At 48.7% G+C, this 26,029-nt stretch overlaps 2 protein-coding genes across 2 annotated transcripts in view; one reads left to right on the top strand and one right to left on the bottom strand.

The window, feature by feature from the left end:
• Positions 1-25,688, top strand: part of LOC122377089 — a 37,703-nt gene extending 12,015 nt beyond the window's left edge. Inside the window, exons 10-15 of the mRNA XM_043357048.1 lie at positions 5,798-5,906; positions 21,125-21,361; positions 22,815-23,253; positions 23,581-23,742; positions 24,069-24,174; positions 24,620-25,688. Of these exons, the coding sequence (XP_043212983.1) occupies positions 5,798-5,906; positions 21,125-21,361; positions 22,815-23,253; positions 23,581-23,742; positions 24,069-24,174; positions 24,620-24,769 (1,203 nt within the window). The 3' untranslated portion in view covers positions 24,770-25,688. The remainder of the gene's footprint in view (positions 1-5,797; positions 5,907-21,124; positions 21,362-22,814; positions 23,254-23,580; positions 23,743-24,068; positions 24,175-24,619) is intronic.
• Positions 411-3,528, bottom strand: LOC122377098. Its single transcript, XM_043357058.1, has 2 exons — positions 2,444-3,528; positions 411-459 (listed from the first exon to the last, which is right to left on the bottom strand). The coding sequence occupies exons 1-2, from the start codon at positions 3,360-3,362 to the stop codon at positions 455-457; spliced, it is 924 nt and encodes a 307-aa protein (XP_043212993.1). The 5' UTR covers positions 3,363-3,528; the 3' UTR covers positions 411-454.
• Positions 25,689-26,029: the final 341 nt, after the last annotated feature.

Here is a 26,029-nt window from a genome sequence, read left to right as displayed (position 1 = left end):
TTTTGGGTGCATCGTAATCAGGACGTTACGTACTATCTACTGACCAAGTTTGGTCCAAATCGTAGGGGCTCACCTGATTCCGAATCTTAGATTATAGATTAGGTTTCACTTACATCTAACTTGACGACCGTGAGAAAATCGAACGTCGACTAATTTTAACATGTGATTTCTTTCCGATAATTTCCATATGCGCGTTTTGGAACCAGATAGGAGAACAGTGGTGACGTCATGCTGTCGAACATGTATTGCAATGTAACGTATAACTATCATGGACGGAACTGCTTACTCGATTATAAGCACGGCAACAGTGAAAAACTAAGCTTCACCCAAATTTGTTGACACTTGTCTCTTGAACTTGAACTTGAAGGTTTTGAGGAATTGCCTTTGCAACGGCTCCTCCTTTTCTTTTTAAACTTTAACTTAAACTATCGCGCTATGAGTTGGTACGGGGTGCTTAACATTGATGAAATACTAGGACTTACTCCACAAGGAGATCGAATGGGTCGGAGCGCTTTCAATATGTATTATACATATCGTCGTCAGCGAATCAATAACGGGTCGAATCGAGTCGGGTATCGAAGAGGTTCGGGAGCTGCGCGGCAGAGCGATCACATACTATTCGAATTATGCATTAAAGAGAATAAAAAACACGTGAGAACAATCATGATACACTAGCTGCTAAAATGAATTAAAATGGGGTGCTAAAATGCATAAATGGCACGTATAAAAATACAATAAAGGGGGGGGGAAACAGGATACCTATGGTGATAAAGACTGAGTAGAAAAGACTATACAAAAATGAGTGCAAAAACTGTAAAAGGACGAGTACAAATATAAATACATACAAAGGCCGAACTAGACGTAAACACTACTGACAAAAACGGCGGATTATCGGCAGCCAGCGGTCATGCAGCAGGGCACCCGAGTTCCTGTTCACGTTTGCGTCATTCGGCGACACCAGGACGGCTTCACGCCGACCAACAGTCCGAATATAGGCCGATTCCAGGAGAAGTCGCATCTGGTGATGACTGGCTCGATTCAAGATCTTGATGGCATCGAAAGCAGGTGAGCAGTCTCTATGGGTACTGAAGGCCGATGTATTGGCTCTCGAGCGGACTGCTCCAGTCCAGCTCTCCCGGTGTTCTCGGAGTCTCGTGCCCAGCTCACGATCTGTCTCGCCGATATAGACCATTGGGTCACCGTCCACTTGGCAGGAGCACTCGATCCGATAGATGACGTTGCTCTGTTGTAGCTTAGGCAGATGGTGCTTAGCCTTGCTGCAGAGCAGCGAGCCGATGGTGACTGAAGGCTTGGAGACGAGCTGGATCCCGATCTTGCTGGCCTCCCGTTTGAGTTGGTAGAACAGGGGGCCGGCAAACGGAACAGAGACTCGGACAGGCGCCGGGTGTGAGTTCGCGCTAGGTGGCGCTGGTAGGGCCCTTGCGCGAACTCACACCCGGCGCCTGTCCGAGTCTCTGTTCCGTTTGCCTGCCCCCTGTTCTACCAACTCAAACGGGAGGCCAGCAAGATCGGGATCCAGCTCGTCTCCAAGCCTTCAGTCACCATCGGCTCGCTGCTCTGCAGCAAGGCTAAGCACCATCTGCCTAAGCTACAACAGAGCAACGTCATCTATCGGATCGAGTGCTCCTGCCAAGTGGACGGTGACCCAATGGTCTATATCGGCGAGACAGATCGTGAGCTGGGCACGAGACTCCGAGAACACCGGGAGAGCTGGACTGGAGCAGTCCGCTCGAGAGCCAATACATCGGCCTTCAGTACCCATAGAGACTGCTCACCTGCTTTCGATGCCATCAAGATCTTGAATCGAGCCAGTCATCACCAGATGCGACTTCTCCTGGAATCGGCCTATATTCGGACTGTTGGTCGGCGTGAAGCCGTCCTGGTGTCGCCGAATGACGCAAACGTGAACAGGAACTCGGGTGCCCTGCTGCATGACCGCTGGCTGCCGATAATCCGCCGTTTTTGTCAGTAGTGTTTACGTCTAGTTCGGCCTTTGTATGTATTTATATTTGTACTCGTCCTTTTACAGTTTTTGCACTCATTTTTGTATAGTCTTTTCTACTCAGTCTTTATCACCATAGGTATCCTGTTTCCCCCCCCCCTTTATTGTATTTTTATACGTGCCATTTATGCATTTTAGCACCCCATTTTAATTCATTTTAGCAGCTAGTGTATCATGATTGTTCTCACGTGTTTTTTATTCTCTTTAATGCATAATTCGAATAGTATGTGATCGCTCTGCCGCGCAGCTCCCGAACCTCTTCGATACCCGACTCGATTCGACCCGTTATTGATTCGCTGACGACGATATGTATAATACATATTGAAAGCGCTCCGACCCATTCGATCTCCTTGTGGAGTAAGTCCTAGTATTTCATCAATTTAATTCCATCTCCACATCATGTCATTACGGGTGCTTAACAAGTATTGAGCTCTTTTTGCCTTTTAGTTCTTAGGGTCCACATGCTGTACAAAATCTGTTTCTTTTCTTCCATATTCCTTCTTTCCTTATCAAATAGAAATCTCATTATAACTTCTTCTTTGTCTTCCAAGTATGGCTGTTGTAATTCACGATGATTCACCCTAACTTCATTTAATATTGGACATTCTAGCAAGAAATGATTAATATCTTCATTTTCCGCTTCACACAAGGCACAGTTCGTTCTTTCTTTTGTAAACTTCTTCCTTGCGTTCAGAGGGAGAGTATCCGTCCTCGCTTGAAAGAGGATTCTTGATTGCGGGGTGTTGTCATAAACATCATCCTCTTTTATCTTCAGCTTCCATCTCTTGTATACCTTCAAACTTGTTTTAGTCTCTACTTCCTCTTTCCATCTTTCATCGTCCCAACTAATCATCTTCTTATTTAGTTCTTCTTTCTTCATGTTTCTAAGGTCGCCTTGGTTTAGATTTAGGGTTTCTAAGTGTGTGATAATCATCCTCGCCCATTTCGTACCCTTTTCTTCTAATTGAGTTTCTATCACTTCCTTCAATAGTTGGTTATTTCCTTGTAGAGTGCTTCTAACATACTGTAGATGTCCTTTGATTACTCTTGTTTTCATCGCCGAAGCTCCAATTTCACCTCGGAGGGCACAGTTGGCTGTGTATTTCGGTGCACCAAGTATCTGCCGATATACTCCGTTTTCTATAACTTCCAGCTTCTTGACCTCTTCTTCTGTTACGTGGAATATATTGACACCATATAATATGGATGGCAGAGCAAGGCTCTTCCAGAAGGTTTTCCCTATCAGCAGTTTGTTGCAACTTCTTGCGACCACCCCATACGTCATATTTGCCATTCTTTGAGCTTTTTGTATCATCTGCCTTTTCTGCTCTTTGAACATATTCCTCTGATTTCCGATCTTCACACCAAGATACTTCAACTTGTCTGCCGTGGGTATTCCTTCTACTTCCTCCGGCTGTTCTTTACAGTTAAATATCAATACAGCACTTTTGTCTTTGTTTATATCTAGACCACACTTCTTACTCACTTCATTTAAAACTTTTATCAGTAGCTGTAGCTGTACCCAAATGTCTCATTGCACGGACATTTGGGTGCCTGCTGCCACCAGTGACGTCATCATAGTATGCTCATTTTTAAGAAACAATTTCCAGCTACTTACCGTGCACAATTTGAAATCGATTATTTTTCGGTAAGAAATTCTTGGCCATGACACTGAACCTGCCAAAACTCACGTGAGAGCTTCGATATTGAACTTTGAGCCAGCGTCCTTTTGAAAAAAAAAAACGAACTATAGCAACAGGTGCGGAGGCGGATGCTCGTTACATTACTTTCAATAAGGCTTCCATTGAGATCTTTGACGCGAGTCTGTCATACGCCAACTCATTCAGTCGTGAAATTGATGTCTTTATGAATCCATTATAGCACCTGTCTGTGCGTTTTGGCTGGCTGGAGGAATGACAGCCCTTATGAATATTTCTGCGAATTGTGTGTGAAGTATATGTGCAGATTATGGTTTTCAGCAGAGGTTCCGTAATCCGTGTACTATAATTGACGATGCACGTCAAACATGACAAGTTTCAGGCACAGAGCATAGTTCTGAGCTCATGAAAATTCAATTGAACAGTTTGAACAGGATTTCGGTTTAATGTCAAATCCCCCAGCCATGTCTGGCGTGGGCTACTTTTCTGCGCTGCTTGAATCCTGACCCTAGGTTTCTCTTCAAAGACGCTTTACCTCGGCCCCCGCCGAAGTTAGTTGGTAGCACTGCTGCTCCACGGCGTACATTTCCTACCAGCCCATAGGGTTTACATGTTAAATGGCCTGTTTTCGGCGAGCGATATCTCGGTCAACCTTTGGAGGAATCAATGGTTCTTAGTCTCAAATGATAGATCGATGAATTTTCTTTCGACAATTCCTCTACCATTTTTCACGAAACCCAGCCGATCTTCTACGGCGTACAGGGTAAAGATTTCTCTGCACGCCAGCACCCGCGATCCGCCTCTCCGATCGTCGGTTTCCGGTCCTCGGTAGCGCAGTCGGTAGCGTATCGGGCTATAGATCAGAGGGTTGTGAGTTCGAATCCTGGGAACGCCGCGTGATTTTGGCTAGAATTAAATGATGTAGATTCTTGAATGTTTGCATAATCAATTATTAATAGCTAATTGAATGTATCTGCCCACTAATCGGCCCTTAAAACCTGTTATTTAAGAAATTTAAGAAATGATTGTCACGTGCGCGTCACGACTGCCAACCATAAGCGCTACCATATTCTAGATTGAACTAACTTTTTGCTAGTCCCGACCACATATAGTAGGTTTTCTAGTAGTTATACTAGAAATTCCTACCAAAGTTCGTCCTACCCTTCACTCAATATACCCTGCTTTACCTGACTGAGGACAACATTCGGCTGCGCACCAAAGCATTTCGTTTGTGTTTTACACCAGCTTTTACCCGGCTAATCCTTTTCCCCAACAACACATCCAATCTCATCACAAGTGACGTATTAAATTATCTTGTTATCGGGGGATTAGGGTTGGCTGTTCCAATTCGGCCCAATAGCTCGGTGCTCGGGAGTCTCTCTCTCTCTCTCTCTCTCTCTCTCTCTCTCTCTCTCTCTCTCTCTCTCTCTCTCTCTCTCTCTCTCTCTCTCTCTCTCTCTCTCTCTCTCTCTCTCTCTCTCTCTCTCTCTCTCTCTCTCTCTCTCTCTCTCTCTCTCTCTCTCTCTCTCTCTCTCTCTCTCTCTCTCTCTCTCTCTCTCTCTCTCTCTCTCTCTCTCTCTCTCTCTCTCCCTCTCTCTCTCTTTTTTCTCTCTCTCTTTCTCTCTCTCTCTCTCTCTCTCTCTCTCTCTCTCTCTCTCTCTCTCTCTCTCTCTCTCTCTCTCTCTCTCTCTCTCTCTCTCTCTCTCTCTCTCTCTTTCTCTCTTGTATTAGCGAATGTAGGAATCTTGGCTTTGCCTAGGCCCAGCAAACATGAAGGCCTGTGTTGGGAGCACGGCACAGCCGGGGTGGGAAATAGCACTGGCAATGTCGGCAACTAGGAAAACTTTCGCCGCCCTGTTGAAACTTTTCATTGGCATGCTGTACGTTTTCCGTGACAAACCCAAATAGTTGGACCCGAACTTATCTAGGCTGACTTCACCGAGACGCCATTAGACATGTCACGACCGAAAACTACCAGAACAGAACAAATTGAACACACCGGACGGAAACTGACCCAACTTCTTTGACTCTGTGATGAGAACCTCTGACTCACGCTGACCGGAACCCATACCAACCGAATCCATATTTTGCCTGACCGACTGTGATTCGGCCGCAGGTGATATCGGAGCTGCACATTCGGGAGATCGGCGACCACGACTACGGAAAATACTACTGCGTCAGCAAGAACGAGGTCGGCCAGACTGAGGGCGCCTTCACACTCTACCGTGAGTACCCGACCCGGCCCGACGAAAAGGCAACGCAACACTTGTGAGGAGCGTTTTACCGTAATCATATTAGCATACATCAGTCAAGTTTACATTGGCCATGCATGACAAGTAAATGAAGTCATTCAATGATAATCGATTCATCTTCAGTAGATAGGTGCTCCATGAACTCAGACGATCCAATGTATGAACATTACAAAAGAACACAAAAAATGATTCTCGTAGAGTGCGCTGAAGGACTGGAACGATGTAGCCAGGCTTTGTGGACGTAAAGGAACGCAAAGAAAACATTTCCGTCAGCCCCGAATTTGAAGGTGATATTTATTTACCAGGAATTCGGAAGACAGCCAATTGGTCTTCGATCAGTCGGCCGGGCTGCTCCTCAGCAGATTGGCTTATCTAGCGGCGAATCTCAGAGTGGCCTGCTCTGCCGAGCGACTTCAAACTAACTGCCGCGCCGAACATCTCATTTTCTGGCTTAATTGCTGCGGTGCGCGCTGGTGTGGAATCAATGGCGTGGGGGCGCTTCACAACATCCCGGATATTATCGTTCCGTAATTATCATCAGGCACTCGGTCAGGTCTCACGTGGGGATCAAGTCCCTGATGATGCTCCAGTGCTCGCGTCAGTAAACCTCGCGTAGAAATCAGACCTACACATTTGCATATTTACCTTCTGAGAAAACCAACACTGAGCTTTTCAACTCTCTAGTAACAGTAGACGTTGGTACTTGGTAGATTGAATAGCGCATAAGATGGTCGCGGACGGTGGTAGATATTCTGACACCTGTCCGTCAGGCCATATGAGCGGTTCTGGTAAACAGAGGAGCGTGCAGCGCAGCGCTTCAGACGTGATTGCACGTCAGACCGCCGCGTTTCTGGCATGGCAGCCAGAGCGGCAGCGGAAATTAACCGTATCCGTTGACGAGTGCCCTAACCTAACTCTGGGTGTCGTAGAGCTATCGTCGGTAAACTCGGGTCACCATTAGGGCGGACATAGTGTGCGGCACCTTCGGAATGACCGGGATAGTGCCTATGACTTCAAACATTTAGTGCATGACAATGTCATAGTGTATGACATTTATGACATCAGTATATGACATTTACGACATACCTCTTTTAGTAGAGGACATGCCTTTAACAACATTTTAGCAATGTCAATCGACAGAAGATGCTGTTCCAAAAAGTTAACCCGCGCACCGACGGGGGTCTGCGCCAACTTCGCACCGACGGGGGGGGGGGGGCGGATGACCGCCCCCCTGAGATCTCGAGAACGAAGCAAGATAGCGACAAGCAGTAAACGGCATCGGATACGCACGGTCAAGATCTACAATTTTTACTAAGGTCATTTTCAGGTCAGGTCAAAGATGACGTCACAGGGGTCGAAAAAGTCAAAATGGCGGCGCTAGATATGGAGAGAGTTTTTCTCGAATAACTTTCGAATTAGTCAAGATAGGAACAAACTAAGGGCATCATCGTGATCCTCTCGTCAATCCGCATCGAATGATATATATGTTGACCTCGAAAGGTCAAGGTCAAAGGTTGACCTCAGGTCACGTGACCTCGAGGTCATCATGCATATCATTCGATGCGTCTTGACGAGCTGAACACAATGAGACCATCCACGCGTCTGTATCTTGTTCCTGTACGGAGTTATTGGCCAAAAACCTTTGGTGACCTTTGATGACGTCACATGACCTCACAGCTGCCCAACAGCAAAACAGACCTCAAGGTAGTGAAGGTTGATCGTATATGAAGTCATGTATGGTATATGGGGCCATTCCGACCCGTTTTAGTGGTAAAAACAGGGAGTTGATTTTTCCCCCATTGCATTGACTAATTATAATGGGGAGGTCGCGAAATTGACCTGACCTTAGGTCACCGATATCAAAATTCCGAGATATACAAATTGTAGCTACTAATGACCTTATAATATCCTGCGACTTTCAAAGGCCTCCGACATCTACTGTAGCTCTGGCACGGTGACAAAGTTGCAAAAAAGTGACTTGAGGTTGGGTCATTCAAAGTGACCTGGTGACCTGACCTTAAAAGGTAGGAGGTTCAAACCTGCACACCATGTGTAAAATTGATGAGGGAATAGTCATACCAAATTTCGCGGCGCTACGCGCCGCGGTTTTTCCCGCTATTCGCGAAAAACCTCAGGGGGGGGGGCGGATATCCGCCCCCCCCGTCGGTGCGCGGGTTAAACACTTCTCTTAAGCTAGGCAAGGGGAGGAAGCATCGTAGGGCCTAATTGGTGTTTTCCCTTCCGTTCTGTTAGTTGTTGGACTTTCATCTCGCTGCTTCAAACTCTGTCAATCCCAGACGATGTTGAGACGTCCGGCAAAGTTTCTTCAAAGTTCCGTCGATGCGTCGACACATAACCTGCTGTGCCCGGAACTGTAGGATCCTTCAAAGTTGCTGGGAGTGATGACGCCAGTCACCATCTTGCGACGAGGACCAATTTACATGCCGACATTTTCTTTGCTTAAAGCAAAATATTTACTTTGCCACCTGTTGCTAAAATTAATGCGCTAGACCGTCTGTCAAAAAGTAACAGCCATTGATATTCTAATGTGTTTTGCATGTCAATAAGGCGGGAGTCCAATGTTAAAACAATATCGAACACATCAGGCAGTACATGGGAGAGAAGAGAGGACTGGTGAGCCAAAAGCGTCCTCTTTTCTCATGGATTACTGTCGGAGAAAGCTGCTGAGAGTGGAGAGGAGACTGCAGTCAGAACTGCCGAGTGTCTCCTTGACACAGTAGGCGTCTGTGAGGTGTGTGCATTGTGGGCTAAGTGAGCCAGCATCCAGGATAGCTGTCTCTTTGTGACTCGTCAATACAGAAACTTCGTGCTGTCTCGATCCGCAAACAATAATTTTGATATCAGAGAAAAATAGCCAGACGGAGGCTGCTTAGAGGCTTTCACAGTTTCATAATGGTCTGGGAGGAAATCCGAAGTGAGAGAGGCAATCTAGGAGGCCATTGAAAGGCAGTTCAGAAGCAATTTAGAGACACTGATATTTCATCGTTTCAACTGTGAGCTCGTACCTATGGGGTCAGTGAGTTATAGATATTGCTCCAACACCGTTAAAAAGCTGAGATCACCGTTCGTGTAGTTCAGAAGCTGATACTTTGGGCGTTACGGAGCTCTTCTTCTCAAAATACCTACTCAAACCAGTTACATTGCTGTTTTATGGGCCGTCTGCTAGCCCGCGGTGTTGGCGAAAATACTTGAGTCGGTGATATCGTCGTATCACAGTTTAGGACATCACATAGGGCTTTAAAAACTTGCTACCTCACACATAAAAAGTAAGTTGATGAAGATCCGACATAAGCCTTAACAGATATGTAAAGTGGTGAAAGCTGCAGCTTTAAAGCATGATTATTGCTACAAATTATAGCTGACGCTGTTATGATTTGACCATTACCTAATGCATATAAAGATATGAACAATCTATTTCCTGCTGTTGTCTTTTTTGTTCATCTTTTACCTAAAAGGTTTGTTAGAGGACAAAAGCGGTGGTGACCCAGTTCGGATCGCATCTCAGCTGTGATCCGAATCTCGCGGCTCGACACTTGTAAGATTACGGTCACCCATTTAGCGCCAATAGAACACAGGCTCCAACAAATTTACGAGTCGCGCTGGCGTGACTCGCATGTCAGAATCCCTCACAGCGAGCCCCAGCTGGGCGCCAAGTTTCATTTGCGCCCCAGAAGCCTCCGAAACACATGCGGTTTTGATTGCTTGCAGGCAATCGTGGTGGCTTTTCTCGTGGCTCTGCTGTTCGGGGCGTAGTGGGCTTTAACCAGGAGCCTGCCACTAATAGGGTTAACGGTAAAATTCCAGGGTACAGCCACAGATACCACACAGGTCGGCGCACCTCACGCATACAAGTATTCCGGGTAGCGGAAGCCTCACCGATGTGACCTCGACGCCAGCAGTGAGCCTGCCTGGTCGAAATTGGCTACACTTGCGACTCCAGTACGTAGTCACTCACACCGCAGGCTCATCACGGCGAAGCGGCGCTTCCCATCGGCCTGCTGTGCGGATCGGTACTGCCGGCCGGTACTGAAGCAACTCCTCTGGGGCCGTTCTCCACGACTAGGCCTGTAAGTAGAGTGGGCAGCCGTGTCCTCCCCAGAGACAGAAGGAAGTGGGGAGAGGCTGCAGAGGAAGGTAGATGCTGCACAGATGGTCAGTGATAATCCAGGTCGAGCGCTGATGATGAAAATGGAGAAAGTTAAATAGTCTGGCGCGCAGCCGTAGAGAGATGCCGTAATGTTTGTTGCCTGTGCAATATCTTGATATTACCAATGGGCAATTATGAATAATTGGTAACCAGTGTTGATGAATGTGTCTGTCTGGCTCTGCATGCAACTACTTTTATCCAATATCCAATATTCGTTATGCTCATCTGCCCACGCCCGGTTATGTTTTAGAACAATAATCGTACACCAGGCAAATAAGAAAAAGAGGACTGTAAAGATAAGGACTTGCTGACTCCTTTTCGCGCCTGTCTTCATGACTAGCACTGACGGTCGCACTGGAGGTCTTTCCCAATAGATAGCAGGATGCGGCGCAGCGCCGAGAGGCGAAATACCGAGCAGTAAATATATTATCCGCACCCCTATTACGCATTCATAGACATGGATAATAGAGCCAGCTATTGAGCTATTGATTTCGGCCTATATGGGTCTCATGGTAGATGTTCATCTACCACTAAATGCTCTCCTTTATGTATTCAGCTGATTTCTCTGGAGACGGTGCATCTCGAAGCGACTCTGTGTCATGCGGAAGGACATAGAACGAACGGGTCGATGGAGTGAGTGCTATTCCCTATTCCAGAGTATCATTGAACCAGTGGGCAGGGCTGATGGCAGCTCTACGGGACCAGGACTCTGTAGCCCACTCCTCCATATAATCAAACGCTTCATCAAACATCCAGCTATGTCAGCCCCATATTTTCCGTTTGCTGTCGGAACACCGATACACCCAGTCATTGAATCGCCCGAACCGGTGGGTTATGTGGGCTGCTGTGCCTGCACAGCTGGCCTCAGCGCGATGTTTTATCCGTCCGATTGCTCGTGGTTTCATGGTGATCCAACAGAACAGCTACATGACCCCGGCTGCAGGCGCGCCCGGCCATTTCACGCTACAGTGAAACCCACCGCCTCTCGTGGCCGGCCGGCCGTCCATCCACGCCATCACGTCGTCATGACCAAATGGAACGTGACAGTCCCGAGCCGGTCTCGCCGTGGCGCCGTTCACTTTGTTCTCGTCCCGCCTCATCACGGACACGAACACAACAGTGGATGGCTGTCTGAGCTCAAAACTGACTCTGTTCATGTCACACATGTTTTTTTTGTAACATTCATCCTTTATTAAACATAGGCACTTGCTGCTTTTGCTTATCACGTTAGTCCTCATTGAATTGCTTTGCATGGATTGCATGAGGAGATTGCATGGACCTGGTTCGGTCGTCGTCTTTCTCCATGGGTCTCGTAAGTTGGTGCGCCGTTGACATCCTTTGATACTTACGAATGCCCTGAAGCCTGCGGGGTCAAAATAATCCATCATTACCGGACGAAATTTCACGAGATACATATATCTGAAGCCTCGTAACTTCTTCCCGTCCTAGCTAAGACCAAATGTAGCTGATTGAGCTGTTGGCACGACCTCTGAAATGAAGCAGTATGCCCTGATTTGTACCCTCCCAATATCGCGGACTCCTGAGAAGGCAGGGGGAGCACCACACTCAGAGACGGCGGTGGCGGTGATGGCGGCGTCTAGGGCGCTATATCACGGCCCATATTGAACTATTACGTATGCGGCAGGTGCGCGGCGGCTGACGAAAGGCCGTCACGCCCACCGCCTCTGGCTATAGGGGCGACACAAAGACTGCTGATGGGCCCCGCGTCCGGGCGGCACGGCCGGCCAGTCGAGATTGCACGGCTGCGAACGATTTCCAGGGCGGCGGCACGTGCCGAATATTCCGAAAGAGATTTCCGCCGTAATATTCCGTTGGGGCTGCATCATTTTTCTATCAGCTCAGCGTCTGGCGACTAGCGTGCTGCAGAGCTCGGCGAGGTTTGTCTCTGCCATAGCAGTTTCGGCACGTCCCCGTGGGCTTCCATGATGGGCCTCGCTAATTAGTAAGCACGTTGTTATGGCTCTGAAGTACAGAAGTTTTAGCGGCCATCTGTCATGCTTCTCCAATGAGAGCCTGAATGGAAAAACTTCCCCAGAACTTTCCCTGCTTGGACGTGACCGCTTCGAACTTCCGATTTTAGCTGTCAAAGTCGCGGTGTGTTACGTGCAGTGACAATAAATCTCTTCTGAACCGTGCCTCAGAGCACACCACGCACCTCCCCCTTCTCACATGGCCGACACTGACCCGAAAGTCTTCGGATCATGTTTGGTAAGATCCGGAGCAGAATTGGAGGCCTTTTCTCCAGCGACGACTGTTTAAGCCTTTTCACTCCGGCTCCTCCAACAATGGTTCTTGCCTTTGAGAAGAAAACAGTGCGATTATGGTGACTGGCGTCGCGCTCCGCTGCAAATAACAGGAAATGAGGAAACTCCACCGCTAGTTGAAACCCGCATTTACTCTCAGTTCTATGCCTTCCAGCGTCTTTAAGGACATAATGAACGTCGGATGCCCCCAATGAAAGCAGAGTGAGGCCAGTATGTGCTGGTGAATGCATCAAAGATGTTCCGCTAATGCTATACTTCAACACGAAGATGCACATTGCACGGGTGGACGTTTAATATAACGCAACCGCACTGTGATATCATTGTCTTTAATGGTTCAGACAATTTTAGATCGAATATGAATGCCGAACCCTTGAGAGTTCCACATTCAAATTTCTTATGAGACTCCTCTTCTTACTAATCAACTTTTCATCTTTTCAGTGTAGCTAAATGCATACTCCAAAATTGTATTGAATATGTTGTCTGTCGACTGTCGGTGTTCTAAGTTAAAACCGAGCACAGGACGTCGTTACCTTCATCCGCCTCCCTTGCATCTCCCCCGCCCCCATCGTCACGGTATCGGGCTATTCCTGGCCGGCATCCTGGACGATGGTATCCGCGTGTCAGATGAAAGGCAGAGGAAGCTCGCCCGACTGCATCCATGAGCGCACCGGGCGTCTTGGCCGTTTGGAACACGCTGCCGAGCTTATTCCGAAAACACCGCCCCGCGTCGTTTCTCTGGGTATGAAGCATCAAGTATGCACTCAGAGGGACGTGCCAGAATCATCAGTGAGCTCGTGAAGTCGAGTTAGGATCGTTACGGTGTGATCAGTGAGTGAGATCAGGCCTGACCTTCTGAGAAGCCTCATAAAAGGTCCCCAGAGAGCCGAGATGAAATGGTGCCGTCAGATCTCCGGCCGCATACAAAGTTTAGCAGAAGCTGGCGCTCAGGGGCCGTATGATCGCTTACTTAATTCCATCTTCTGGCGAACTCGTTAGAGTCAGATAGTGTGGGACGACGAAAAGGAACTGCTGTCGGACACTTCCCGCTCACAGTTCACTGAGCTACGTAGTCTGGCGGCGAATCAGCAATGCGGCGCAGTATCCTTCAGGCGTCACGCTCACTCTGCCATCTGTGGGCGGATATTTGCACTAACTACTGGTGGTTAGTGCAAATATCTAACCACAGGTTCACAATGGTGAACGAGTAAGGCGGTGCAGCATGCTTCAGGCGTTACGACTACCCTGCCATCTCTGGGCGGATATTTATACTAACCACTGAACGAGTAATGCGGTGCAGCATGCTTCAGGCGTCACGACTACCCTGCCATCTCTGGGCGGATATTTGCACTAACCACCGTAAACGAGTATTGCGGTGCAGTATGCTGTAGGCGGCACGACTATCCTGCCATCTCCTGGCGGATATTTGCACTTACGTCTAATGGTGAAAGAGTAATGCGGTGCAGTATCTTTCAGGCAGCACGACTAGCCTGCCATCTCTGATCGTGTACTTGCACTAACCTCGCGCCGGCGACTTGCTCACCGCTCAGTACTCTACTTCTGAGTCAGCCGTCTTGCAACGCTGCCACGGCAGCGAGATGACAGCGGGACGACAGCGATCGACAGCTCGTCAGGGCGGTAGTCATAACTGTCGACGCATCATGGATGAATAAGCACGCCCAGCTCATGTCAGACCGGCGGCCGCTTCGGGACGACCCCGGCCCAATCATCTGTGAACTGGGCATGGAGGCGGAGACTCGCTCCCTCGCCCGAGTAAACATGTCGGCAAGATAAATGAGAGAGCGCCGCAAAGTAGCGGAAAAACTGCACCACATGAGCTGCGATATTTGATTGGATATCGGACGAAAAAAACACCAATGTGGATCTAAGTAGTTGCCGTCTTCTGTGAACGATAATGGTTAGTTGTTACATGAAATTGATGATCAAGAGAAAAATATATTAATCACTGAAAAATCTCGGTCTTGGCTTACGACGACATAATCAAACAGCCTTTCAACGAAGAACCAAAGACGATCGGTATCGCCTCATCAAATTCATTGTTTGCCGCTGAAAATTACGTGCCCGGCCCTTTATAGACGTCCAGTAGCGATGGATCGGCGGGGCTCAGCTGCCAGCCGCTCCCCGTGTCTTCGGTAAACAGTGACATTTATCACCATCGGGGGTCATCAGAAGCGGTCCCGCCCCTCTGCGCCACCCGCCGGCGTCGGGGGTGAGAGCGGCGTGATGACGGACGGCCAGAGCGACCACCCCGGCCCCCCTCCCCTCCTCCTCCCCCTCCTCGGGCCCGCGGGGACCCGAGCCAGATCCGGCTGTCATGGGCAGCCGGTCATCGCAGATTCAGGGAACGTTATGACTCCAATAAAGCACGGCCCGTGAATAATGAGATCCGTTTTTCGTTCTACATTATATTAGTATGATTTTTAATGGAAATAATATTTGGAGGATGGCGATGACGCGATGAGAGCATCGGGACACCGGGACCCCCAGAGTGTTACAAAAAAAGAGTCGTAACTGAATGTGCCTGTTCAATGCCTCCGAAAGGGCTGTTATCAAAACAGGTTAAAAAACAATCTCCAGAAAATAGTAAGCAGTCAAGTCATTACCATGGTATTGCGTCATCTCCTATTGATAGGTCTACTCTGTTAGGACTAAGCGTTCTACTCTGTAGATGTGCCTTATCGACCCGCGTTTAGTTTTGCAGTAGGTCCTGACGTTTGTGTTGCACCCAAGCTTTGATGTCGCTTCTCCAGACCAACAGCACATTACGACACGTGCAGAAGACCTAATACCAGAGCTACCCCAGTGCTGCAGGGCCCTGACATTGACAGAGTTATTATCTCGCAACGTTGTGAGGCGGCGTCACTTACCAGCTGTCTTGCAGTGGGGAGTCTTTCGTTCTTTTTAAGCGGAAGTTTAAAGCCGAGCTAAAATGCAGTGCGGTGTCCTGGTTGTTTTAAACGTTGCTAATTTGATTCGTTTTCCAGTTTAAATCTGGCCTTTTCTCGCTGTTATAATTCTGCTGCGACGCCAGCTGCATTGCAATTACTTTAATTGAAATAAGCTTGATCTGAACAAAAGAGCTTTCATAAAGGTGTCATGGCAGCATGCAGCTGCCTCACATTTTCTGTGAAAAATGATGCCTATTACAATGCAGAGGTTCTGAGACGATTTGACTGGAACGGCGCATTACTAAATATAACCGGCAATACGACATATCGGTTAGATTTGACGGACTTCACAGGGCAATACAAATTGATTGACAGCAATGAATTGAACTATTTTATCCACCTTATCAGCGATTTGATGCTGTAATAATTGACTTAGCAAAAAGAAAAAATCAGATCAAGCACCCACAACCACCCAAGTGTTACCCCCCACCCCCACCCCACCGACACAGACCACAAACATGAGCACAGCAGTGACCATTCCACTGGTGAGATCCGTCTCCGAATGTCACAGGTCAGACAGCTGAATAGTGAATGGCGAGACCGTCTGTTCCGTGACCGTGCATCAGTGTTCATGGGCGACCCTGGCGCCGGCTGGGTCCTAATGTGATGACCCAAGTCAGCCGGCCGCCCGGCCCACGGCGGCCGCTCGCATGTCGTACTTCGAGTGGGCGGCCGGGCGGCTGGTCGGCCGGCCGCGGCGGGAGAGGGAGAGATGTGGAGCGGACAGCTCGCTCGAGCCTGACTCTCTCTCTCTCTCTCTCTCTCTCTCTCTCTCTCTCTCTCTCTCTCTCTCTCTCTCTCTCTCTCTCTCTCTCTCTCTCTCTCTCTCTCTCTCTCTCTCTCTCTCTCTCTCCTTCGTTCTCTCTCTCGCTCCCTCTTCCTCATTCCCTCCGCCTCTCTCTCCCTCCCTCCCTCCCTCCATCCCCTCTCTCCGCTCTCTTTCCCTCATTCACTCCCACCCTCTCTCTCATGCCCCCGCTCTCTCTCCCTCTATTTCTCTCTCTCACTCTCTCGCTCTGCCACCCGGCGATAGCGGTTCACCTGAAATTATACCCTGAATTGTTCCACATGGCCGCGCTGGGGTCATGATCAGGCCGACAGCCGACGCGTTTCACAGGGGCCAGGTAGGGGAGAGTGGGGTGGGTTGTATCAGTTTTTACTCCGAGACCCATAACCTCGTAACTATCCGTGATAAACTCATTATTTCCATACCATCCCCTTCCTTGATTCTTCTGCTTTTTTGTGCAAAGTAACTTTTCCGCTACCTCTACCAGTTTTTCTTCTACGGTCTCCCGAATAGAACAATGTTTTTGACACAACTTGCCCCATGGCTTGGGTGAGTTGTATCACATGGTGGGGTAATTTGTATCACTATTTCACGTTTCAAGGAGTGTGCTTGCTACTGGTTTTGAACATAACAATAACATTAAATGGGGTTAATACAATGTATAGGTATGCTCAAAGGCTTCACTTTATTGGACTAAACTTAGGTCAATGCAATCCGAACGAAACATCAACAGACTAGACGCAAAAGTGGTCCGTTAAGAGCAAAGAAGCCAATACATTGTGCCGAAATGGAACGAGCATTGACTAGCTACCTACAAACGCGAGCCAGGGCCTAGCTTTCGCGATCAAAAGCAGCATACCCATACATACATACATACATACATGTTACAACATACCCCACCCGGCTCTGATACAACATGTACCTAGCCGCCATCTTGGAAAAAACATCCTCGTGCTAAAAAACAGCGGACAGCTGGAGAAATCCGTTTTCACTCACGCAGCCTTAGAACCTACCCTCACCACCGCTACGGAGATCTTTCAAATTCGTGCACGTCTCAATGCCCAGAACACACATTTTCTTGCAACTTATTTTTTTAGAATGACATTAAAAAAACATAAAATCGGCTTTCACCTCGAGACGCGTCCACTCAGCCACAAGACAGAACAGGGAAAGATGGCGCCCGGAAAACCTCGTCGGCTGGTCGTGTCGCGAGCGCCATCCATTGGATAAGTTTGGCACAATTCGCCCTGATACAACTTGGACATGATACAACTCTCCCCGCTCTCCCCTAGATAAGGAGCTAGGTGTTTATTTTTGCCTTTTATCCTAGCATTTCATTGGGATAAACCGGACATGTGCTGATAAATAATTTACAAACGTCATTACAAGTTATGCGCCGATCGGCTGGGAGGGGATTTATCATCTGAATAAAATTGGTATCGGTGGCAAAGTGAGGTAGATTAGATACCCATACGAATTTTTATTGCGTTGCGGCTCAACGCTTAGAAAGCGGCAAATGGGGTAATAAATTTCATCAATGAATTCTCAATGCGCACGACTGTGCAATTGATGGTCTGTTTAGCTTCTCGTGAATAAATGTTGCTCCTGGTGATCGATTTTGGGCATTCATGGTTTGGGGCTACCTATATACCTAGATGAGGTACAACAAAACACTCTTTAACATACTTTCAAGCTTGTTGGATGCTTAGATAATGTAGGTACAATACAATAGTCTGTTTCAACGTTTTCAAGCATTGGTGCTTCTAGAACAACTACTTCGGTATGGTAAGGGTTTCAAGAAAACGTCCACCCATAAAAATTGTAAGAACATCTGTAAAATTGTACGTGTAAGCATTCGTTTCATTGTAATTTTCATCTACAGACAGTTAGAAGTGAATTGTGCGACTGTGCAAAACAAACTGAATGAGGCCTTCCCGATGTAGGGACACTTGAAATGGATGAGCGCGTCTAGGGGCTGGATCTTCTAATGGTCATTGAAACCTTTTTTAGCACGCACCGAACATGGTCATATACGAGTTTCGTTTCATACAAAAGTCAGTTTTGATCGATAAACAAAGAAGTGAAAACACTTTCAATTTTTTCATAGCGCGACTTGAGTTGTGGATGACAGCAGAATTCGACGCGCCTGTAGCTGTCGCGTCGTTTCGGAGATATTATTAGGACGAAAAAATAGAGGAGAAGCTGAGTATCCCCGCAAGACATGGATTCACAGCTTATCAACAAGGTCAAGGCTGATATCGTTCAGGCCTAAGAACTACCGAACGGATACCATGCCATTCACTTCTGAGGAGTTTGGTCAATTTGTTAGTCTGAGAACGGACAGTTCATTTGTGATTTTCTTGTCAGAGGCCTGAGAGTGATGACCCAAAGCCAGGCACAAGATAGAACCACCGTGTTTGAGCGTGATAAATGGATCTTTCCGTCACGAAACACTCCGCAGAGCAATGTTTCATTCACTGACAAGAGCCATCAACTGAGCCAACTTCAACCTTCTCGTCTTAAAGTTATGCAAGCAAGAAACATTTTAATTAAAACGGGCAAAGGCCTTGTGAACTCGTATGCAGCTTCAGAAACTCAATAGATAGCGATGTGATGCGCTCAGCTGCGTGGGCAACTTATCAAGTGGACAGTGGCTCAGACTGCTAATTGCGACCAAGAAGCATCTCAAAATGCGTACATACACCTTCCGAATTACGAATATACTATAAACATTTTTATAACATCTTTTTTAAAGTTAATATTTTATGAAATTTAATGTTAAACAGGTCGCAAGAGTAAAACCCATGGTGGCTTTTACCGAGACGGCTATTTGGTAGACATAATTATCGGAATATCTACCGTTTTTGTGCTTCTTTCATCTTGTCGGATTTCCTCACATCCTCGAAATGGAACTGCTGTGAAACTTTATGTGAGAAATATACCTAAATTCAAATCTCTCGCTTAATTTCCATGTCACACATTCATCACGCCCGTCGCTATTTATTCTGTCCAACTTATAAATGTACCAACAATATAACTGCCAGTCACAAAGGCTCAAACATAACAACAGGAATAACATACCTTCATACAGGACGACATCGGCATCACAGATACACTCTCGGAAGCACCGAGCTGCCGGACACCCTGCATCAAAAGCCCTGAACGGGACTCGCTGTACTCAGCGTCATCCCTCGGTAGCCCGCAGTCTCACGGCGGGCTGCTTCTGTAGACCAGCTACCTGCTGCCCCACCTGACGGACGCTCTGCTGACGGGTCGCCGCGCGCCCCAGCCGCGGGACCAGGCGTCGTGTCGGGGCGCCGGCGGGCGCGCGGGGCGCCACGGGTCGCCGTGCTCCTGTCGCGCGGCGCCCCAGCGGCGCACCGAGCGACTGTCGGAGAGCGGCGGCGCGTCCGGGTTGTACACGGAGAACTCGCGGTCCGGCTGGCTGAGGAAGCGCCGCCGCTCGTTGAAGTCGAGCCCGTCGTCTAGGTGGCCGGGATCCGTGCTGACCGTGCGGAGGCTCTCCATGCGGTCCGGGCCTCGGCTCGGGTCGGGCCGTGCCGTCCAGGGTCTCAGCAGTCTGCTTAGACCAGCTGGTAGAACGCTGAGGAGGTTGACCGGCGGCCGGCCGTGAGCCAGACAAACCAGCGAGGCGAGCGCGAGCAGACACAGACGCGTAGACGCCATGGCGGACCGGTCTCGGCGACTCGCCCAGACGAACTGGCGCTCGCCGGCCGCCGGCCGCCGCTCGAAAGTGAGAGGAGGGTTTTGTTGATGCCCTCCGGCCGCCGGACGTCACGTCAACAGCAGCGAACGGCGGCGACGGCGGCGGCGCTGCCGGCCGGCCCGGCGCGGCCGCAGACGTTTGGTTTCGCTGTACCGCCTTTGGTCATCGCCGATCAGGGTCGTGACGTCACCACTAAGGAAAGTGAGCGGGGTGGGCGGCGGCGACGACGACGACGGCGGCTAGACGGCCGGCTGTAAGGGCAGGAAGATTCACTGGGGCCGCTAGCGGTGCCGTGGGACCGCTGGAATACAGTCGGCGCAATACAGTCGACACGATAGGAAAATTAGCCCGAACCGAGTGAAATTGAACAGCGCGGGAAGCGGCTGGTGGGTGGAAAGTTCAGTCGCGTTTTTCGGTCACTTCCGGCGGAGATGCGATTGTGACACATAGCGGCGGGCCGGCAGGTGTGCGCGGACGGACAGATGGGTTTTGTTCGTTACCACGCGGAGCCGGACGAGACAGTGGATGGTTGCGTAATCACAGTACGGGCGCGCTGTCCTCTCTGGCACGGACAGCGCGGGCCTTCCTGTGGTGATGCAAGCATCGCATTATACCCACACTCACCTACGAACCTTCCAGGAACTATCGTCTGTTTGCCTACGGAGATGAAGAGCTTCAGGAATAAATCAATTTCATCCAGAGGATGCTTTCTCCTTGTTTCCTTGTTACATTTTTCTATTCAATTGCATTGAAAATGAGCATTTTTTTTACAGGACAAAATAAATAGAGAGCTAAGAAACAGGTCATAAGCTGGTCAATTGAGACAGATGAATGAGCCAGCTGACGTAGCCTTCTGTTTGGGCCAAGTTGGCCAAGCCTATTGGAGTGGAAATATAAATGCACCCTCATGAGAGTTAAATGGCAGTAATTGGGCTATTTGATGAGCAGTTAGCTTTACAAAGATGATTAGAGTGATGCATTCGGAGAGTTGGCATGGATGGATTGCAACCATTTGGTTTAAAATAAACTGGCAGACATCAAATAGATCGATGTGATTTCAGCCCATGGATTGATGTGTCAGATAGGCTGGCTATAGCTGAAAATGAATCATTCGTGATCCTCTTTACTTGAGGAAGTAGAAGCTGCTATTAAAAATGACGATATCTTATGAGGGCCGCTGCATACCTCTGACTGCACGTAACTGCACGTTTACCTCACCTAGCGTCGCCTAAACTCGCACAAACCCTTTCTGTTCTAGCCCCGGGCGCCGGTCTCAGCAAGAGCCAGCAGAACAAGGTGGTGTACGGCCGGCAGCCTCACAACATCACGGACCAGGACGACCTGTGCCCGCCACAGAAGGAGGTGGCCTGCCGCGAGTGTCCGCAGCTCGTCTACCCGGGCGTCGGCGGCTTCCCCGTCAGCTACGGCAGCCTGGTGCGCAACGTCACCCGCATCATCGGACTCACGCCCAAGGGACTCGGCAACAGGACCATGGGTGAGCTGTCGCCAGTATTTGTGGTATTCATCTGCATGTTGGATGATTCGTTAAAAAAACCCTCGATGACCTACTAAAGGTTCCGTTGCGTATGAAATTAAATGGGACTTAATTCACCGCACTGTCGATGTTTTTTTTGGACTGGGAGTGAGGGGCGCGTGGACAGCAAGGTGCAGAAGCACCGATTTCGAGCCATGGTGATGACTTGGTTGGTAACGCTCTAATGCTGGAAAAGTGGCATGTAGGTATGGACGATTGGGCAATGGACAGCGGACTTGTGTAGTGTGAACAGTTCGCGAGAAATACTTATTACAATTTGAAGTCTGAATATGCAAATAGGTACTTTCCAATTATGAGCAGCTTCGCTTTAATGTAAAACTTGCTAAGCTCGTTAGGCCCCAGTGAAACTAAGCAACAATGTATGCTTGTGAGGAACGATCCGCCTTGCATGCCTATATTACGCTCCTTGTTTGTGGGACCTGGAAAGGCTCGTGCCCAGCATGGGTATGAGCAATAACGAGACCGGCTATAAAAAGTGGCACTGTTTATGAGCGAGGACGATGGTTGTTGTCAGGCCTGAATCGAAAACATCTGATCTGCATAATCCGCGTAACGAGGTCGATAGTCTAAGCTGTGCGGAGTTCGACGCTGGGCATTGGGCTATAAGTTAGTTAGTTACTTGCACGGATTTCTGATAATAATGAGATGGCAATGAATATGCTAAGCAAAAGCATACATTATAAACTAACGTTGTCCGTTGATTATTTTACTCAATAATCATACAGCAGCTTTTAGGAATATCTGCACCGCATTTGATCAGTGCTTCCGGTGTGTATCGTTTAGCTATACGTTTTAAATTTGGCCGGTGTCGCACGAGGCAGCTCTGTCAAACCGACGTCGGTCCCACCGGGCGCCAGGAGCCGCCTGTTTGCAGAGCGGAGGCAGAGACGGAGGAAGGCTGCTCCTCCCTCTCCCTCTCCCTCCGCCGCCACGCGCTGACGTCACGTCACGACGCAGCGGAGCGTGACGCGTGACGTGTCTCTTGGCAGCGGGGTGCCAGCAGACACCCCGTTACCGGTGGCAAGGCTCGCACAATCTCCGCGTCAGGCACCTGCCTCACCGAGTAGCGGCGGTGACGAGTGACATGTGACAAACAAGCCATGCATCCTGGTGGCGAGTTTGGAATTCCCATAAACTGATTGTCAAAAAATGAAAGTAAACGTTACTTCTTATTTTTAGAAGTGGATGTTTTTGGTCTTGAAACGGGTTAAAAATTAAAAGCTCTTCCGGCATTGTCGATAAAATTCTGACCGGGCATTCTAGTGGCACTAAGTTCATTCACTATGAGACATGAGCATCCTTTTTTCCGATTCCAAGCAAGGTCATGCCTAAGCTAAACAATGTATTGGCCTGAAGGATCAGACAGCCGACTGACGCTCCTCCGTTCCGGCAGCCTGCGAGCTGTCAGCGGTCGGCAAACCCGTCTTCAATCGCGACTCGCGCGCGCGGTTCGGCGCCTGGATGAGCGACTCCGACCCGCCCACTCTGCCCGACGCCAACAAGTACTGGTACACCCACGAGCGGGACACGTTCAAACTCTTCGAGTACTCCAGCAAGGACAGCTTCGACCGCAAGATCGTTACCCGCAACATCACGCTGAGAAAACCGCACCAGGGTAATTCCCACGTCGTCTTCAACGGGTCCTTCTACTACCACGTCCGTGGTGAGCCGAACATCGTCCGCTTCAACCTGCGCTCCAGCCGGATCGAGAATACGCTGGAGCTGCCCGACCTGGCCAAGAACCGCAGTGTGACGCTGTACAACTCCACCTATACGTACGTCGACTTCGCCGTGGACGAGAACGGACTGTGGGTCGTCTACGCCCTGCCAAAGTGAGTGATCGTACAGGGAGCACAGGGAAGGTGGTTTAGGCAGCGGAGGAAATGTTTTATTGGGATGAGATATAGATAGTTTTAGGTACTAGGCATGAAATAAGCGGTCTAGGAAAATATTTGTTGCGCAAGGTTTTTAGGCGACTTTATTGTTGAATGACTTTAAACATAGAAAACAAAATGTTAGCTCATGGTGTCACTTGTGTTAGTTATGTGATATGTTACTCGTGCTTGAGCTCTGATCTGACCGGACCCTGTGTCTCTTCCCCCTCTCTCTCTCTCCTTCTATCCTTCTTCTCTCTCCCTCGCTCCCTCTTCTGCCGGCAGCAATAACCTGGGCGTGGTGAAGCTGAGCTCTGAGCTGGACGTCCTGCAGACTTGGAACATCTCCTTCCAGGGCGACAGCCACGCCAAGGACGGCGACACCATCATCGTGTGCGGCGTCCTCTACGGCATCAAGAGTCGCACCGAGAGCAACACAAAGTTCAGGTAGGAGCCGATCTTTGTGAGCATCGCCGCCGGATTGGATAGGCTGGATTCTTGGAAGATGTCTCTGTATAGGCAAAGTTCAGGTGGCTTTACTGATAGACGGTTTGCAGGTGGTTGATTGAATTTTCATTCATTCATATTATACGGTTATCACTTGATTTGGAAATTAATCGTTCATCGTTAATCCTGCAACATTTTGTGCGTGTGCCGAGATAGAAATGAAGTATTTTTCCGGATTTATTTTGTGAGTTCCGTTTTTCACGTTGAGTACTGTGCAGTCGTTCACTCTGACATATGTAATTGACATCGTGCTTTTCATCCCCCAGTCTCGCTCTGGACCTGTATACACAACAATCTCTACCATACAGCGGATTGACGTACACAAATCCATTCCGACAAACCACTATGGTCGGATACAATCCACGTAATAAGGTGAGAACGAATGAAAGAATGTACCCGTCGAACCCATATCTACATATAGGTTCTGTTTTGATTTAGAGACCAAGTTATAACAGCCAAACTGAAAAAAAAAAATCGTTTTTAAGTCAGAGGACGTTTACTTTTATCCTTTTGTTTGTGTACCTGCCGTCGAGATTAAATGTTTATATTTCAAAATACGTCTGATTTGACAGGCACATCAAATGCTGTTTGTTTAAACGCGTCGTGGCTGTTTGTTTGGAATCTGAACCTTCACCAGTTTTGAATGTTGCCACGGCATAATCACTACACAGTTTCATTTTCACCCAATAAAAGTCAACAGATGGGCATTAACACTAACCCAGCCGATCATTGTCCGCATGATGCCTCTTCTAAGGACCGAGAGGTCCCTGCTGGTTACATATCCCACCAGTGACGCGTCTCCGCTCTGTCCCCACAGGAGATCTTCTCTTGGGATAAGGGTAACCAGCTGACCTACCCGGTCAAATACAACGCGCTGGACGACGACACCTCGGACAATGAGCCGAGCATAGAGGCGCTCATGAACTCACCCGACCACGTCATCAGCGAACCGGAGGAAGACCTCTGAGAGACGCCCGTTCACTGCCGACGGGGCGAAACCGTCGGGTCAGCGCTGACCGACGCTAGGTCACCGGCGACGGGGAAATACCGTCTGGTGATCGCTGATGGAGACTGCAGTGTTAAGGTTACCGCCCAGGCAGGCGGGAATATTGGAGAAGCTGTCAACACCAGTCAATGATGTTCGAATGCTGCTTGCAATGAGAAGCTACAGCGGGAAAACGTAGAAATGGTTGTTCACCTAGGGCTGAACGATGATATGTGATGACGAGCCATGAATCGGCTTATAGCCTGCGTGACATCCTTATTGTAATACCACATGTCACAGGTGGCTAAACGTTTAACGCATAAAATAAACGGTCAACAGTATCGCACCTGTGGGGAAATGTTGCCGGACGATGCTTGTTGTACGTTTCGTCTGATATACCATTGAGCTCCGGTTGACAAAAAAAAAAAAAAAACGAAGTTATGGCCGTTCTAGTAAGCTTTGGGCAGTGTTTTGGTCTGTGATGTTGTCAGAGCAATGCTCACCATGACATTCGCGACTTGGGAGGTTGCGGAACGCAAATATTTCACCGCAGCTGGGATCAGAAGATGCTGATCTGACAACCGGCTGATACGATGATCGATGTTGTGCTGCATCCCTCCTTCGCAAAACTATCGGAAGATCGATGTAAAAACTGCGACAGAGATAGGTCCTATCACAATGACTAATGATCGTGGAAGTGTGAATGGCGAGAGGAACGAATACTCTACCGTGTGTTTTATATGTTTGTATATGTTAGATTTGTCGAGTCGGTCGAGTCGCTTGACAACAGTAATTGACATGTGCCCCATATCAAACGTGAAGTTCTACTAATGTCACTAGCTTCCCATTTCCCCACTGATAGTGACAACATTTAACCGAATTAATAAACGAAACAGCTTAATTCGTGTCTTTGGTCATCTGCGATTTAAAAAAAAAAATAGTCCGAACCTTTTTAATGGAAGGATTCACAAGACCAGAGCCCCCGCTAAGCGAAGCTTGTTGCGCTGGCCCTGCCCTCTACCCTCCGATCACGCAATTCCGGTTCTATGGACTATGGTACAATATGGAGTCCAAAGTGTAACGTGCGCACATAGCCGCGCACGGCCGGTCCCCTCACTGAATTCGCCTGGCTACGGCCTGCCACCAACCGCAACCATGCCTGTCAGGAGGCACATAAACGTAAAGCGCCCGTCGCGCTTTGTTTTGTTTGTTTTGTTGGGTTAGGCCCTTTCGGTCTGACAA

The sequence above is a fragment of the Amphibalanus amphitrite genome, unplaced genomic scaffold (genome assembly GCF_019059575.1).
Source record: "Amphibalanus amphitrite isolate SeventyFive unplaced genomic scaffold, NRLGWU_Aamphi_draft 000043F_arrow, whole genome shotgun sequence".
Lineage (NCBI taxonomy): Eukaryota > Metazoa > Arthropoda > Thecostraca > Balanomorpha > Balanidae > Amphibalanus > Amphibalanus amphitrite.
The sequence above is the reverse complement of the archived record's forward strand: the minus strand, read 5'-3'. Positions and strand labels throughout refer to the sequence as shown.

Excerpts from the sequence above, each read along its gene's own strand:
- LOC122377098 (XM_043357058.1), bottom strand. The coding sequence starts at position 3,362 with ATGTTCAAAGAGCAGAAAAGGCAGATGATACAAAAAGCTCAAAGAATG.